The following is a 16,007-nucleotide window of genomic DNA, read 5'->3' as shown; positions in this document are numbered from 1 at the left end:
TGCGGAGCAGGCCCTGGGGCGGACTTTCCGTATGGTCTGTGCGAGTAGTGCCCCCCTGCTGTTGTGTAGCGCAGATGCGGCCCCAGGAAGTGTACACACTGCTGGGCTCAGATCTCTCCCTGCTGCTGGGTGTTTGGGTCCTGCGGCCTCTGGAGACCTGGAGCTCCCTTGAGGCACAGCAACCCTGGGGTCCCTCAGATACCTCACTGCTCTTGCCTCGTCTCTGAATCACTGTTGCCCTTTCAGTCTCACCCCACCACCCACCCGAGCTGTGACCCAGCTACTCACCCAGGGGATTTCCCACCCCCTCCAGAGTGTGCAAGGCTCCACGCCAAGTCCCTGCTTCTCCCGGGCCGGTCGAGGGCTTGGAAGTGAGGCTCGTTAATCTGGAGCGGTCGCGCTTTCCTGCGTTCACTCCAAACAGGCTTTTACTGTGGTGACAGCCAGGCCTCCACTCAGCATCTCCAGCTGGAGATAGAGACCCTGGAAAGTTCGAGTGACCCCGGTCCTTATCCACCACGTGGCTCTTAGTCCTCACGTGCTCCCTCCACGCCATTCCAAGTGAAAGTGACTGAAGAAGAGAGGGTCCTTATGTAAAAGGAGTAAAAATAGCTAGGTTTTAAAATCGTATGTTTCTGTTATGATGAACTTTTTCTCAATTCTTCTCTTTCACTCTCCAGCCAGGTCATCAGCAGGTCCCCTGCCTCCACCAGAACGTGGAGGGCCTGTCCCCTGCTTTCTGCCTGCATCTCTGTCCCCCAGGCTGGTGGGTCTCTCCAGGGGGCACTTGACAGCATGCTTCCGGCCTCTAGGGGGTCGAGGCCAGCGATGAGCTGAGTGTCCTGCAGTGCACAGGAGTTTCCACAGCAAAGCCCAGTCTGGCCCGGGCATCACGAGTGCTACAGCTGGGCAGCCCTGATCTGTAATCTAGGCCACCATCATCCTTGCTGGATCACTTGTAGAAGGAGGCTGTTTCCACTCCTGTATCCATCCACCCACCCCTATCCATTGTCTGCCCAGCCAGACAGATCTTCATAGAGTGTAAACCACGTCATGCACCCCCTGCTTTCAAAGCCGCTGTCCCACTTGTAGAGAAATTGTGCTTTTTCCTGAGCTCTGGGCCAGCCTTATCCATCTTTTCTCACTCGCCCCAGCCCCCACCGTTCCTCTAACTCTCCTGGCCTTCCTGCCTCCTGGGCTTTGCAGGCAGCGCTCCATCCCCTGACATCCCATGCCTTCCAACTCTCCACCTAAATGTCACCTCCGCAGAGAACGTGCCTCCTCTTGTATCTGCTGCACTCTGCCCTCTACTCTGGTGTTTGCTTGTTAACGGGTGTTCTCTGCTGCCTGCTTCTGCCTAGGACTGCTCCCAGAATTGTGCTCACAGCTGGCCCCCGAGTTCAGTTCTCGGTGTGTTCGCAGCATGTACAGCATGTAGAGAGTGCTCTCTCAATATTGTTGTGACAGGGAATAAACTGCAAATGTATCTTCTTGTTCCAGCTTTCAGCAGTTTTTAAAGTAATCAATCACTTGTTTTTATGAATTCACAGATCTTTTTTTTTTCAAACATGAGCCATACATAAAAGTTTATAAAAAGAGAGTAAAAACTGACCCTAAATCCCTCCCCCACAAAATAACCAGTTTTATCTTGGCATTGGATTCAGATTTCTCTCTGCATTGATGTAGGCAGGGTGATGGGGTTGTGGATGGGCCAACTGAACATTAATAAGAATGTCAACCTCCTACCTTTAATCTAGCCCAACTACTGTTCATCGTTCAGGGCAAAGAAACAGAACTCTACTGCGGAAATCAGGCTGGGTGGGCGCCTGGTCCCCTGCCTGGCTTCCCAGGGACGCCTCCCTTCCTAGTGTAGGGCTGCAGCTGGGCGCTCAGCGGGAGCCTTGCCCTGGAGCAACTTCGGTGCAAGTGTGCAGGTCAGGGCTGCTGCCTCCTGACAGACAGACTGCCTGGAGCGGAACCTCCGCAGCGGTGTTCCTGAAGGACCAGTGGGTCCAGGGAGCAGCTGGCCATATCAGGACTGGGTGCTCCTCTTCTGCTGGTGCTTTCTGGCTGTGGGGGAGGGGAGGGAGTGTGGCGGCTCAGCGGGCCTCCTTGCTGCCTAGTTGATTTGTAGAACCAGGAAGGAACAGAGGACCCCAAAGGCCCCCAGATGGCATACCCGGCGGCAGGGAGATCTGGGGGCGGCGAGCCCACACTCCATGTGGAGCTCCGAGGGTCCCGGCCTGGGCCCCCCTGGGCGGCTGCCTGGCCCGAGGTCTAGAAAAGACTGTTCTCAGAGCAGTGAGTCATTCTTCCTCCGGCTGCCCCGTGCGCCTCCCTCCTGCCCTGCGCAGGCAGGCAGCATTGTTCTGGGGCGTTTTCTCTGCCGTCGGTTGGCTTCACAGTTCTGACTTCTTTGTCTCCTAAATGAAGGGCCAAGCCGGGAAGGTCCGTGTTTAATATCCCAGGATTCTCTGGGCTTTAGATTTCTGTTGGTGCTGCTTTTCTTGGCCAGTGGTTTTTTTTTTTGGCAGCAATTCTCCCACCTGAGTCCTCGAAGTACCATTTTCCTCCTTAAGTGCATTGGTGCTTCTTCTAGGAAGGAACGTCCTGCCTGCTCTGGTTTCTTGGAAGCAAGGGTGGAAGGCTGTGAACCTCTGTGCCCAGGGTTGGTGTCTGATGCAGGTGGCGTGTGGGTGGCAGCGAGGGGTGGCCTCAACGCAGAAGAGCCCTCTCTTCACCCAGCTCGCCCCGGAGCCTCCCACCGCTGTTGGACTGTGAGGAGGAAGATGGAATGAGGCCGGAAGGGCTTGGGGGAGACCATGGCTGCCCTGGGCCTGGGCCTGAGGGCACCCAGTCAGTTGGGAAGCTGTGTTAATGAGGCCCCGGTCGTGGGTTTGGGGCCATGGGCCATACCTGAAATGTCCTCAGGTGTTTAGTGACTCAAGTGAGGGTAGACTGGCCCTCCTGTGGAAATAAGGCTGAGGCTCCTGTAGCCACCTGGAGGTCCCCTGTGAGCCACTGGGCCTCCTCCCCCCAGCACAGCCTGCTCCTTGGTCCTGGTGGGAACATCTGAAACTCTCGGCCTCCTCATCCAAGCCAGTAGCGTGGTTTCTTTCTGACGGACCGGGCAACCAGGCCTGGGGTACCGGGACCAGGAGGCTGGGGATGCAGCTCAGATTTCAGTTGTACTGCTGAGAAACCACCTTGTTTCTGGGGCTCCTTCCTTTCCCTGTCTCTAAAAGGAGGTCAGGCTGCCATCACCTCCTCTGTCCTCTTTGAGCATCCCGTTGGCCTCCTCGCTCTTGGTGGGTTGTTTCCTTGTATGTTTTGTGATCCTGGATAATAAAGTCATCTTTAGCAAGGCTTGCATGTCAGAACCCTGTATTTCCTTGGACAGGAGTATGTCCCAGTGGTCTCACTGGCCCACAGTACCGCCAATGCTGAGTTCTTAGGTGGGGACTCCTGGACACACAGGTGATGTCCATGTGCGCTCCAAACCCATGTGAAAGTGAATCTGAGGTTACAGATGTTCAGGAGGTCATATTTTTTTGTTCCCATACTGAGCCGAGGGTGAGCAGACACCGACCTCTTCTCCCTCTGTTCTTTGTCAGATCCTTTCTAGTCTCCCCTTCCTCTGGAGTGGTAGCCTTTTGAGGGTCTTCCTGTCCCCATGTGGGTACATATGCCCTGGTCCCACAGCCTCTGCCCCCTGCTCTGCCCTCCTGGGCCCTAGGGGTTTTGCCTTTCTTATTGTGAGCTCAGCTTTGCATCTGAAAGAACATTTGTTAGATTTCATGCAGCATGTCCAGGTGTCTTCTGATCGGAGGGTTTTCAGGTTGCCTCCCCCTTACTCTATAAGAGGCCCTGGGCTAGATGCTGGAGATGCAAAGAAGGGCTAGAAAAGAACCAGAAAAAAAAAAAAAAAATAGGCCAGAAAAGAAGGCCTGTGGTGTCCTGGCGCCAGGACAGGGACTGCACTGTGCGATGAGTGTCACACGGGCCACCGGTGGGGAGGCCTGTGGGGTCCTGCTGTTGTTTTTGCTCACAGCGTTGTGAAAAACCAGAGGAGGCTTTTCATTTTTCCAGTGGACGGTGATTCTGGAGTTGATCTGCTTATTCACCCTGCAAGCATTTCCTGAGTGCCTGCATGCCAGGCATAATACTCGACACTGTCACATAAACATAAACTGTCACATTTATTTCTAACAATAACTCTGGGAGGGTATTTTTATCCTCATTTTACAGACAAGCCAGCTGAAGCTGAGGGAGACAAACTTGCTCGGAGGATGCGGCCAGTCAGGGTCAGACCCGCAGTCAGACTCGGGTCTTCAGTCAAGTCAGACCCCAGAGCAGGGCTGTTCCTCCTGCATCATGACTCTTTTTTATAATAAAGAGACCGGCCAAGTGCCAGAGGGCCTCCGTGTTCACATTTTCCGTCACCTCCTCGTTCTGGCATCTGGGGACTAGGTGTGTCTGTGACCCCTGACCCCCGGGCCTGCCCCGGGTCCCTGCTGGCCTTGGGGTCACGTCTCTAAACGCGGTCTCTTTCTGCCCATGACAGGAAGGATACTTAACAAACCCGAGGAGCCTCTGGGAAGACTACCCACATGTGTACCTCCCGTGAGTATTGTCACGTTCTGTCCCCAGGGCTGGGTGTGCCAGCTTCTCGCCCCAGACTGGCCAGAACATGGGCCAGTGAGCATGAAGACCAGATGCCCCCAAGCCTTCCGGGGCCAGTGTCGTGGAGGCCAGTCTGGGAGCTGCTGCCTCCCCCAGTGCTCGCGGGTGCTTCCTGCAGGAGCTCAGGTACAGGGTCTCCGCCCGGCTGCCCTCAGGGAGCACCACAGATGGCAGGGGTCCAGAGGCTTATAAACCCCAGACAGTCCTTCCTTGCAGTTCTGGAGGCTGGCAGACCTAGCGTCTGCTGAGGCCGCTTCCTGCTTCACAGATGGCATCTTCCTCACGTGCAGAAGCGGAGAAGGGCCTCTGTCACCAGGGCCCTAATCCCACTCAGGAGGGTCCACCCCTGTGCCCTCATCACCTCCCAGAGGTCCCACGTCCTGGTACCCTGTCACTGCGGGGTTAGGATTTCAAATGTGAATTTCAAGGGTAGGGGCCGCAAGTGTTGGGTCTGTAGTGGGTTCCTAAACTGCCGGGAGGGAGCGGGAAGCAGAGCCACTGCCTGGAGCTCCGTGGGCTGCGCCTCCTGGCACCTGCTCACATCCACACCTGTGTCTCTCTGAGCAGCACCCCCTCCTCTCCTGCTCCGATGGGATACCAGGAGGGCAAAGCTGGGCCCGCATGCCCCCGAGACGACTCTCAGACTCTCCTAAGATCCTTAGAACGGCAACCCCAGAGACTTAGCAGAGTTAGATCCACCCTCTGTGGCTGAGACCCCTGCCTTCCTTGGCACATACCCGCTGCCCACTACCTCCTCCCTGACAGGGCTCTGGAATCAGGCCTCTCCTTAGCCTTTCCTCCTCTGGGCTGAAGACCCCTGTCCTCTGCTCTTTTCATCCTTCTTGTGTCTTTTCATGGGCTTCCTGTGTCCCTCCACATGTGGAGCAGTGTCCTGGCCCAGGGATCTAGTGCATGCCAGCTGCCCGCCCCCACTCCCTGCAACCCAGCTCTCCCCAACCCGCCCCTCCCAGCAACCCAGCTCTCCCCCACCCGCCCCTCCCTCAGCCCAGCTCCTCACACAGCCTGCCCCCGCCCGCCCTGGTAGGGACTTCTCTCCATCCCTCTGGGTGACTGGCCCCCTTGTCTCCAGCTTCCAGGTGAAGTTCTTCTACCTGTGCCAGCTGGCCTACTGGCTGCATGCACTTCCCGAGCTCTACTTCCAGAAGGTACGGAAGGTGAGTACTCGCTGCCCCTCTCTGATACCACCTGTCCCCCTACCTTCCTGCTGTTCCTCTCTCTGGCTACCCTCTCATGGGGGGTGGAGATGGGTGTGTGTTGGGTGAGATGCTGAGCAAGCGCCTGTCAGAGTCTCCCTGACATCCTCCAGGATTGTTGGCAGGGGGGACACTGCCAGATCAGCCTCTTCCTCCCCCAGAGGATGTGTGACTCTGGGGAAACCTGACTCATCTTCAGGGGAGCTGATGGAGAGGTCTTTGCCTTTTCCACAGAGATTTTTTTTTTTTTTAAACTTCCCTCTGACTTATTTCCAAAAGCCCTTGTTCCCCAGTCCCTGTCTCTCCTTTTTCAACCCAGTCCCGCCCTCTGACCATCGAGTTACCTTTGGACTTTGTACAGCCTGGTGCACGGGTCTCTGGGGGCACCCGTCTGCCTGTGTTAGAGCAGCATCGCTCTGCACCCCTCCTGCCTGCTCTGCAGCTCCGCCTGCGCCTTCTTCCCCTGCTCCTGCGTCTCAGGGAGTCGGCACATGTGCCATCTGTGTCTCTCTCTTGCAGGAGGAGATCCCGCGGCAGCTCCAGTACATCTGCCTGTACTTGGTCCACATAGCAGGCGCATACCTCTTAAAGTGAGTGGGACCCAGAGTGGGCCAGGTCTCCCCGCCCGTTTACGTTTGTGCCCCTCTCCACACCGTCATTCAATCAGGAGGCACTGATCAGACACTCTGTGTGCCAAGCACCATGCTGACACCTGGGAACACTTAGATGGACAGTGGATGGTTGCTTTATGTTTACCGGACTTTTTCTCCGACGAGTAGGAGAGAAAACTACAAAGATAAGTGGGATGAACACTGTGCTACCACGTGGACCACCTGCCACGGGAACCCAGAGGAGTGACCGCCTCAACCCGAGACAGAGCTGGGAGGGATCTGAGGCATACCGCTGCCGACCCGGGGCGTTGCAGGCTGCCGGCAGCCTGAGCGGGGCTCCCGCCCCACGCGTCCAGGTGGGGGCGCTGCCAGAGCTCGTGGCCCTGGACTTCCCTTGGGTCTGCAGTGAAGCGTAGAGTAGGCACTGCTTGGCTGTCCTGAGGTCAGAAGCGTGGCCGTCACCCCGAGTGTGTCTGTAGTGAAGAGAATCACTGCTGGGCAGGATGTGTCTTCTAGTTTGGAGTTTTCTCAGGCTGGGTTTTTTAGCAGGACAGGAAAGCAATGTGCTGTGTAACCTTCTCAGGTGCCCCGGGGGTGCCGGCCCTGGGGTCTCCTGGGTCTGCGCTACAGGCCTGCTGTGAGAATGACCAAACAGGGTGACCCAGACCCAGGTCCGCTCTCCTCTCTGGAGGCTGGGAGCAGCGTCCGTGCCTGGACAGGCCTCTGAAGGGCACAGGCTGTGTGGGGCCCGCTCTGCTCTTGGTGCTGCGTGCAGGGCAGGTCTGAGCAAGCCAGCCCACAGTCACCCAGCAGTGAGGCGAGGATGGGCTGAGGGTGCACAGGCAGGACCGCTCGAAGGAAGGGAAGGAGTGTCCGTCAGGAAAGAGTTTCCTGTGGTGGGCAGGATGAGGAGGTGGCCCCTCTGTGGTGGGAAGAGCTCTCTGAGGAGGGAACTTGGTGCGGGGGCGAGTGGCAGAGTCAGGCAGGTGGAGACCTGGGCGGGGGCGGGCTGTGTAGGAGAGGGGACCCCAGGAGCAGGGCCCTGAGGTGGGAGCGGGGCTGGGAAATGAGGCTTGCGATGGTCAAGGGCACGATCCCACTGGCCAGCCTCGGCTGTGTGGAGACCCTGGGCCACCCTCAGTCATGCTCTCGACCATTCTTAGGATCCAGAGAACTCGTGGTTTAAGAGGCCAGTTCACTCGCACGTGTTCTTACGTTGTGTTGAGTTTTGCTTCTTCGTGCGCCTCTTAGCCATGAAGACTTGGATGACAAATCGGGCAGTGGGACTCCCTCCCACCAGCCCCCGCTGTATTTCTGCACGCGCACAGCTCAGCTACTCGCCGTGAGCACCTTTTCTGTGGCCCCACCCCGGGCCAGGTGATGAATGCAGAGTGACGGGTGCTGTGAAGTCAGCCAGGTCCACGGGGGGAGCGGGTGGGGCAGCGGGCCCAGACAGAGCAGGTGAAAGGCCAGGCTCAGCGTGGGGGCAGACTGGAAGGAGCAGAGCTGAATCGCGGGCTGAGGCAGGGCCCCAGGGCGATGGGTGTTTCACGGGGACTGTGAGGCTCGCCTGTGTCTCCGCAGCCTGAGCCGCCTGGGCCTCGTCCTGCTCCTGCTGCAGTACTCGACCGAGTTCCTCTTCCACACGGCCCGGCTCTGCCACTTTGCGGACGAGAACAACGAGAAGCTGTGAGTGATGCTGAGGCCAGGGCGTGGGATGGGAGGGCCCTGGGGTTAGGTGGAGCCCTGGGGTTATTTTTTTCCTGGAGCATCTTATTCTGGACACCTCAGTTCTCAATCACCCTCCCCGACCACCCTTGAACCCTCTTCCCGTTTGGGCCCCAAAGGCTGACACACCTTCTGCACCTCCCTGCGGGCAGGTTCAATGCCTGGGCGGCCGTATTTGGAGTCACCCGCCTCTTCATCCTCACCCTTGCCGTGCTGGCCATCGGCTTCGGCCTCGCTCGCATGGAAAACCAGGCCTTTGACCCTGAGAAAGGGAACTTCAACACATTACTCTGCAGGTGAGCTGGCCAAGAGCTTTGTGAATTCAGCCCAACTTCAGCTGGAGGTCAGGATGGGGCAGACCCCCAGGTCTCCCGCACCTTGATGTTTAGGGGGGAATCTCAGACATCCGGCTGGGAGGGGAAAAGAGATGCCACCCCCCTGCTTCCGTCACAGCCGTCTCTCCTGCCTGGCCCTAGTCCGTCAGTCTGCAGGCCAGGTCCCAGTGCCAACAAGGGTCCCCTGCCGGCCCACGCCTCACGGAGGGTGCTGGGCTCACAAACAGCCTCTCATCTGTCCGTCACGACCCCTTGTGGGCTCTTCACAACATGTTCTCCTAAGCGGCCAGGAGGGCAGCGAGGAGGCCACGGACCTCATGATCTGGGGTTGGGGGATCAGATTTATCTGGGTTGCTCGCCGGATGAGAAGTCGCTCTTCTAGAATGATTTCTGCTGTATCGTACCTCAGTTCACTTGAACCACCACCCCACCCCTCCGCCCCAATGATAGGGAGCTTACATGTGCCATGTTCTGGGCGGCAGGTCCCGGGCAGGTACAGGGCGTTGTGACAGGAGCTGGAATCACATCTATCACTTCCTCTCAGCCGGCACACCCCCCTCCCCCGCCACGTGCCTGGAGCTGAGCCCGGCACTGGCTACATTCTTCCCGGAGGGCTGGCGGGCCGGGCGCTGTGGGGTCCTGGCTGTGCCTCCGCCCAAGCCCACCAGGCCCTTGTCCCCGCAGGCTGTGCGTGCTGCTGCTGGTGTGTGCCGCCCAGGCCTGGCTCATGTGGCGCTTCATCCACTCGCAGCTGCGGCACTGGCGCGAGTATTGGAGCGAGCAGAGTGCCAAGCGCAGGGTGCCTGCTGCCCCCAGGCTAGCAGCCAGGCTCATCAAGAGGGAGTCGGGTGAGTGTGGATCTGCGTGGGGCAGGTGGGCTCCCCCAGGACCCTGGACCAGACCTGCTGCTCCTCCTCCCCAAAGGGGACTCTTTGGCTCCTGCCGGGACCTGACTGGCACGTGGCTGGGCCCAGATGGCTTGTCGCGGGGGCGGGGGCAGGCAGGTGAGGCAGGAGCCCTCGTGGCCACAGAGGGCAGGGCGGCAGTGGGGTGGGGAACTCTGGCAGGAAGCATGCCTTCAGGCTGGCCTTGGGGACCCCATCAAGGGCAGCCGCGTGTCCTCACCTGCCCCCTTGCTCTGCATCTCGGCCTGGCTGTCTCCCAGGATGCTGGCTCTGCCTCTCTCTTCAGGGGTGACCCGAGGTGACAGCACTAGGGGCTGGCGGATGGGGGACACCCCCTTCTCCTCTGGCCCCTGCCAGGTCCTGGGGCGCTGCCAGCCCCATGCTCTCCATGCAGCCTGGGGGCCTGTCTGCGCCAGGCTCTGTCTTCTGAGTCACCGGCCTTTCTCCAGGTGTGGCCTGCTTGGCAGGGCTTGTGTGTGTTTCAGACACGTGTGCGGCTGGGTGTGGCTACGAGTCAGGCCTCGCTGGGGGCGGGGGTGGGTACGGGGCGAGGCTGCAGCCAAATGAGCCTCTGACTCTGAGCAAGGAGACTGGGTGTTGCTGACAAGAAAAAGCGGAGTTTTTTCGGGCAGAGGGAGCATCAGGCAAGAGGGTACGGCCTTGTCCCTGCAGCCTCTCCACCTCCTCCTGTCCGGCCGGTCAGCTTCCCTGAAGCTTTGCTGAAGCCAGCCAGTGCCCAGCAGGGGCCTGAGGGGAGCTGAGGACCCCAGAGGCCTTGGAGTGATTTCAGGAGGGTCTGGGCCGGCCTCGGTGGCCATGTGTCACCCCAGCCCCTCCTGCTGAAGGACAGAGACCAGCCACCTTAGCGGGGATCAGGGCCCCCCGGAAACGGCCTGCTGGTGTCCTTCGCCATGGGGGGCTGCAGCCTGGGTCCCCTCGGCTTGTCCCGTGGAGAGCCACAGGGCTGCCAGGCCTCCCCCCACCCCTCCGCTCCCACCCCTACCCGCCGCCTCCCGCTTCAGACGCAACAGAAACACCACGTCCGTCTCCTTTTATTCCCAGGTTACCACGAAAATGGGGTGGTGAAAGCCGAGAATGGAACCTCCACACGGACTAAGAAACTGAAGTCTCCTTAAGGCCAAAGTGCTGAGAACAGCAATCCTCTCGTGGGGCCAGCAGGGAGCGCCCCCACCCGCCTTCCTGCTCCAGGCGCCCCGCCTCAAACAGCACAATCCCGTCTTCACACAGGGCCTTTTCCTCTTTCTTACGTCTCAGCTGTCTCCTCTTCTTCCTCCATGAACCGTTCTCAATAAAACCAAAAATCTCCCTCTTTCCCTTCCTCAGACCGCCGCACCTCCTCACCTCTGTCCTGGGTGGGGTTTGCTAGAAGCCCAGGCTCTCTCACGGTTCCTTTTCTGTCGGCCTCCTCTTTCTCTCCTTTCATGGCTTGTTTCTCTTTCTACTCGTTAGTGTACCTTATCGTGCAATTTCTCCGTGTCTGATTTTTTACAACGGGAGGAGGCTAAGCCTGCAGTGCTGGCCATCTAACACCCAGTCCCTGGGACTTGAGTGGGCCGCCCCGTGCCATGGAGCCTCCACCAAGCCGGCAGTGGCCCCTCGGTGATCTCTGTGCGGATGGGCAGCAGGAGGAGAGACCGGCTCTCTCGGATCATCATCTCCTAGGTGCTGATGAACTGACGAGATGTATGATTCCAGTTCTGCACGTGCCATCTTGAGCACCACCCCGCCTCCCCCGTCCCGGGGGCCCTTTCTAGTCCTAAGTGCCAAGGCGTTTGGCTTTGGGACGTGACAGCTCGTTCCAGAAGGATGGTGGTGACTGAATGGGGTCCCGTGGCTGGTCATGCATCGGCAGCCACCCCTGCTCTCTGTCGGGGACCTGCTAGAGGAGGACGAGTCATCCCACTCTACAGAAAGAGCAAAGTAACCGGCGCGGTGGGCACCTCCAGGGAGGTAATGCGGCAGAAATGACGGCGTCGACCTGGCCTTCGGTAGCACGTCCAGCTGCACTGCGCTTCCCATCTTTCACCAGCAACCAAACCAAACAGCAGTTAACAAACCAGCCCAGCGGGGGACACGCCGGTTCTAAACCCAGCAGCCCTGCCTGTTGGGGGCTGGCCTTGCCCCTGACTTCATCTCTCTCGCTGCAGGAACACTAAGCTCCCCGGTGACCCCTGGTGCCCCAGCGAGGGTCACCTAGGCCCCTCACCTGCGAGCCTCACTTGCTGACTGTCCTATGGAGTTGTCGTTGTCTGCTGCTGTTTGCTGAGCACGCCCACAGCATTTTAGACGGTATAAACCCAGGCTGACTCAGAATCGCTTTGCTGGTTAGGAGGGCAGACCCAGCCTTGTTGACGGGAGTCTTTTTGCACCTTCCCCCCACGTGTTCCCCCCCAACCCCCCAAAGACAAGGCTTCCAGGCCTCACAGTGCCTTGTGAGGACTCCAGCAGGGAGCGAGGCTCTCAGGAGGAGACCTGAGTGCCGTGTGGAGCTGGTGGGAGCAGGCATGTTAGTGCCATTTGAGGGGCTGCTCTTCTCCCTGACACCAGAATAGAAAGTAAACCTTGAGTTATTACCCAGCATGGGGGAAATGGGTCTCTTCATCAAGGCAGCTTCCTTCTCCAGGTCACTTGCCCCAGAGAAAAGTTTTAATCTCCCAGTGCCTGGGATTTGCTTCCTGACAGCCTGGTAGACCCTCGCCTCTCTGCTCAGGATGAGGCCCTGGAGAGGGGAAGGGGTTCTCTTGATTACCATTAGGAGAGGGACAGTGCTTGTGAAAATGCGAATTTCTCCCATCTTCTCCTTCCCTGACACTTACCTGGGCTGCAAGGGAGAATGTTGGTGAAAGGGTGGCTTGCACCAACTGAGTGGATCCAGTCTAGAACGCCCTCAGCCATTCAAATAGTCCCCCTCCCCGCTCGTGGCTGTAGCCAAGTTTCTGCTCCTGCTTGCCTGGGGATGCCATGTATGTAGCCCAGGTCAGCCTGCAGCCTCCTCAGCCTGCCCACTGGCCTCACGCCCGGCCCAGTCCTCTCTAGGTGTCCTTGGCCTTGGCAGTGCTCCCCGGAGGCCACCCCCCATGCTGGGGAGCCCTGCAGCGTCGTGCCTTCTCCCTGGGCCGGGGAGGAGGGAGCCGCAGCTGGGGCCCTGCCCAGAGCAGCGTCCCTTCTCGGGTACCAAGGTGATCACTGACAGAACACAGGTGTTTGGTGTGCCCTTGGTCTCCGCGGTACCGTGTGCCTCACGGTGGTACCACCAGCCTGGGCCCGGGCCGACTCTCACTGCATCCTAAACAATGGGGTTGGTTCCCTGATGAGAGTTGGGGAAATCTTCCCCACCATGTGAAGCCCCTGAGAACATTACGGGAGGCTAGTGTCCTACCCGCCAGCTTCAGGAGTGATTTGAGGGGAGGCTGAGAGGGTAACTGTGGGTGCCTGTCACCCCAGGCATGCCTGGCACATTTGCTTCAGAGCAGAGCCAAGCCTGTGGCAGGTTGGCTCACTGTGTGTGACCAGGGGCTGAAAAATCTCAGTTCCGCTTGGTCTTGAGAACTTGGGCTGCCTTGTCTTGGTTTGGCCATTCTGGCTCTGTTCTTCAGTCTCACATCCTCTGTGATGGCCCGGCCAGACGCCCCCAAGTTTGAGAGGCTGCTTAGCACCATCTGCCAGGAGCCGAGCAGACACTTATCTACCTCAGCAGCCCCACCCCACCCCATCATTGCCGGCTGGCACACGTGGGGGCATCTGGTAGCTTGGGAGAGGAGGCCCTGGGGTGGCGATCCTAACCCTCCCTGGAGGCTCTGTGATGGGAAGTTGTCTCGCTCCGGGTTCTGATAACTGCATATTATTCCTTGGTTATAGGTGCCCCTTCTGAAGGCAGGGCAGTTCTGGGGGACCCAGGAGCAGGCCGAGCTGGGCCTGGTCAGTCCTAGTCCTGACACGTGTCTCTGCAGACCTGCATCCTTTCCCAACGAGGGCCTCTCCCATTTCTGTCGCTACCACACTTCAGAAACCAGACTAGATCCCTGCCCTGGCCCCCTCTGCAGAGGGTGCTGTTGACTGGAAAGCCCTGGAGCTGGGCCGGGTGTTCCGGGACGCACGCGGCTGGGTTTGCTTTGGGGACCTTTTTTCTTGTCACCTTTGACTTTCCTCAGTGCTGAGGAGAAGGTAGGGGCAGGGTGTGCACCCCCCTCCCAGGTTCAAGTTCAAAGTGGCTGCTCCTTGCAGCCTTTTGGTTTCTCTCCTGGGCTTCAGCCTCCCTGTCGGTCTGTCCTAGGCTGGGGGGCCAAGGCAGCAGGGAGGTCTGCACATGACTCGCACCTGCAGGGGCCCCCGGGTCCCAGTGAACAGACCCCCTCTCCTGAGGGTCAGGGCCTGACCCCGTGGAGAGTGGCTTGGGAGTCAGGGCCGCCGAGTGGTCTTTCTGTCTCCACGCTGCCATCTTAGCTCGCAGCCCTCTCCTCAGGAGGGCTTAGGCACGACTGCACAACTGGGCTGTTGACAGATCACTTGGGACCTAAGTCGAGTCTCTCCCCGGGTATGGCTGCCTCAGGGAGGAGCCTTCACCAACTTCTCTCTCTCTCTCAGTTCTTGCGTGAGTAGTAATTCCTTTCAGAAGGCTGTGAAAGACCACGGTTCCCCCAGCCGCCTCCCTTACCAGCTCGCTCTTTTATGGAGGTCCCCAGAAAGCATGGGGACACTGGCTCTGCGAGGCCTCTTTGTGCCCTGAGCTGATCCTGTATCTTTTTGTCAGAAGTGCCTTCCTTACCGGGGTCTCCTGGCCTCCACCTGCACTGTGTGGCCAGCCCCCGGCCCCAGCAGGGCTCCGTGGAAAAGGGACACGGACTGTGACAGTTTCCCCTCATTCGTCTTAGCCTCGCCCCCGCCCGTTGTCAGGACCTGGTGGTTTCCAGTTCCTCCTCGAGTCCAGGTGCTTGTGAGGGCCCCTCTGCGGGCAGCTGCCCATCAGGGAAGCTTGGGGCTCCCTGGGCACCAGGCCGCCATGCCTCTGGCTCATGCGCTGAACCCTGCTCATCCAGCTCCCCCGACGTGTAGAAGAAAAGGTATCCTCGTAGCAGCCTCTTCTCATCTGTTCTGTTTCCCATTCGACCCAAAGTTTATGCAGGAAGGTGTTTACTCTTACTTCCGGTCACAAGTGTTACTCACAGATGCCCGTCTGACGTGGGTCCTGCTGGGCTGTGGCAGACGCCCCCTCCGTGCAGTGTTACCTTGTTGAGCATCAGCTCCCCCTCGCCCACCCCTTCCCGCCACCTCCTCACTCTTCCGGGTTGTGCAATAACTCTCCCGGCCAGTGGTCTTTCCCACAGGCCGTCTGTCCCTCCCAGTGCTCGGCCACTGGGCCAGGACGGGACCCACGGGAGGGTGGTCGTCATCCCCACAGAAGAAACGGTAGCCACGCTCCCTCTTTGTCGTTCTCGTGACCTTGGTGGCATTCTAGTGGAACATTATAGCATCGTCTTAGAAGTCCCTGTATTTTTTAAACTGTTTAAAAAGGAAAAAAAAAAAAAAAAAACCATCCTCACGATGGGGCATTAATAGGTTAGCATCTGGGAATAAGTTCTGTGAGACACCTGAGGCATCACCAGCACTTCGCTGAAAGCATTTAAGAGTTTGTGTGGAGAGGAGGGAGGTTTTCCTGGGAATCAGCCGTGTGTGGACACCCCTGGTCACCCGATCGCATCTGACCAGTGGTAAGTGCCACCATCTCCTTGGGTACAGAGTCAAGTGTTTATGTGACGAGACTCTACACCTTGTTTTCAGTTTCTCTTGTTTAATAAACATCTGAAGGATGAGCTGAGGCTGCTGGTGCCCTGAGCAACTCATAATGCAGATGTGGACGAAGTATCTCTTCACTCTTCCACTTCAGCCTGTTCATGTTATGGACCAAATTTCCAACGAGGAACTCAAGGAAAATTTGTACCTGCCGTATTTATGCTTTCATGTAAAAGGGTTTTGTTTTTTTTTGAGGGGGCTCTTTATACTTTCAGTGAACTTTTTTCCAAATCCTTTTCCCACTGTTTCTGTCCGATTTTAAAACAAATTACAGTTTTGTATGAATTTTTTAAAATGTACATTTTGAGACAAATGATCAAATATTTTTGAAATAACTGAATAAAAGGCATAGAATTATTAGTCTAATTGTCTCAGGTATAATTGCTTTTTACCTGGATGCTCACATTTGCTTTTTAAAGTTGCAGTTATTTTATTTCACCTCGAAGTCAGATGGTTATAAGGGAATTGTTTAGAGTGTTGCTTCAATGCATTTACAGAGTATGTTTCTTCCCCTGAAGATTGAAAAGGTTACAATTAAGATTGTTTGAAAATAGTGACATTGCTGGCAACTTTCTTTTTTGTAAGAACTTGCACCAACTGTAATCTTAAGTTTGTATGCGCAAGTGTGCTTTTATATGAAGAATGAGTTTGCGGCCATTTCAACCTCATTTCTAATGTTTTTCACTGTTAGTAGTTTCTTGCATATCTTTTGAGATAGTT

At 57.6% G+C, this 16,007-nt stretch overlaps 1 protein-coding gene across 2 annotated transcripts in view; it reads left to right on the top strand.

Annotated features, from left to right (window-relative positions):
* TRAM2 (translocation associated membrane protein 2) overlaps positions 1-15,653 on the top strand; it is a 69,373-nt gene extending 53,720 nt beyond the window's left edge. The window contains exons 5-11 of one of the 2 annotated variants that reach the window (XM_061398422.1): positions 4,565-4,623; positions 5,774-5,858; positions 6,417-6,487; positions 8,093-8,197; positions 8,389-8,532; positions 9,256-9,419; positions 10,539-15,653. In XM_061398422.1, the coding sequence (XP_061254406.1) occupies positions 4,565-4,623; positions 5,774-5,858; positions 6,417-6,487; positions 8,093-8,197; positions 8,389-8,532; positions 9,256-9,419; positions 10,539-10,612 (702 nt within the window). In that variant the 3' untranslated portion in view covers positions 10,613-15,653. The remainder of the gene's footprint in view (positions 1-4,564; positions 4,624-5,773; positions 5,859-6,416; positions 6,488-8,092; positions 8,198-8,388; positions 8,533-9,255; positions 9,420-10,538) is intronic. The other variant, XM_061398423.1, reaches the window with a different exon arrangement.
* Positions 15,654-16,007: the final 354 nt, after the last annotated feature.

The sequence above is a fragment of the Bos javanicus genome, chromosome 23 (genome assembly GCF_032452875.1).
Source record: "Bos javanicus breed banteng chromosome 23, ARS-OSU_banteng_1.0, whole genome shotgun sequence".
NCBI classification, from domain to species: domain Eukaryota; kingdom Metazoa; phylum Chordata; class Mammalia; order Artiodactyla; family Bovidae; genus Bos; species Bos javanicus.
Note: the sequence above shows the minus strand (reverse complement) of the source record. Positions and strands in the feature narration are given on the sequence as shown.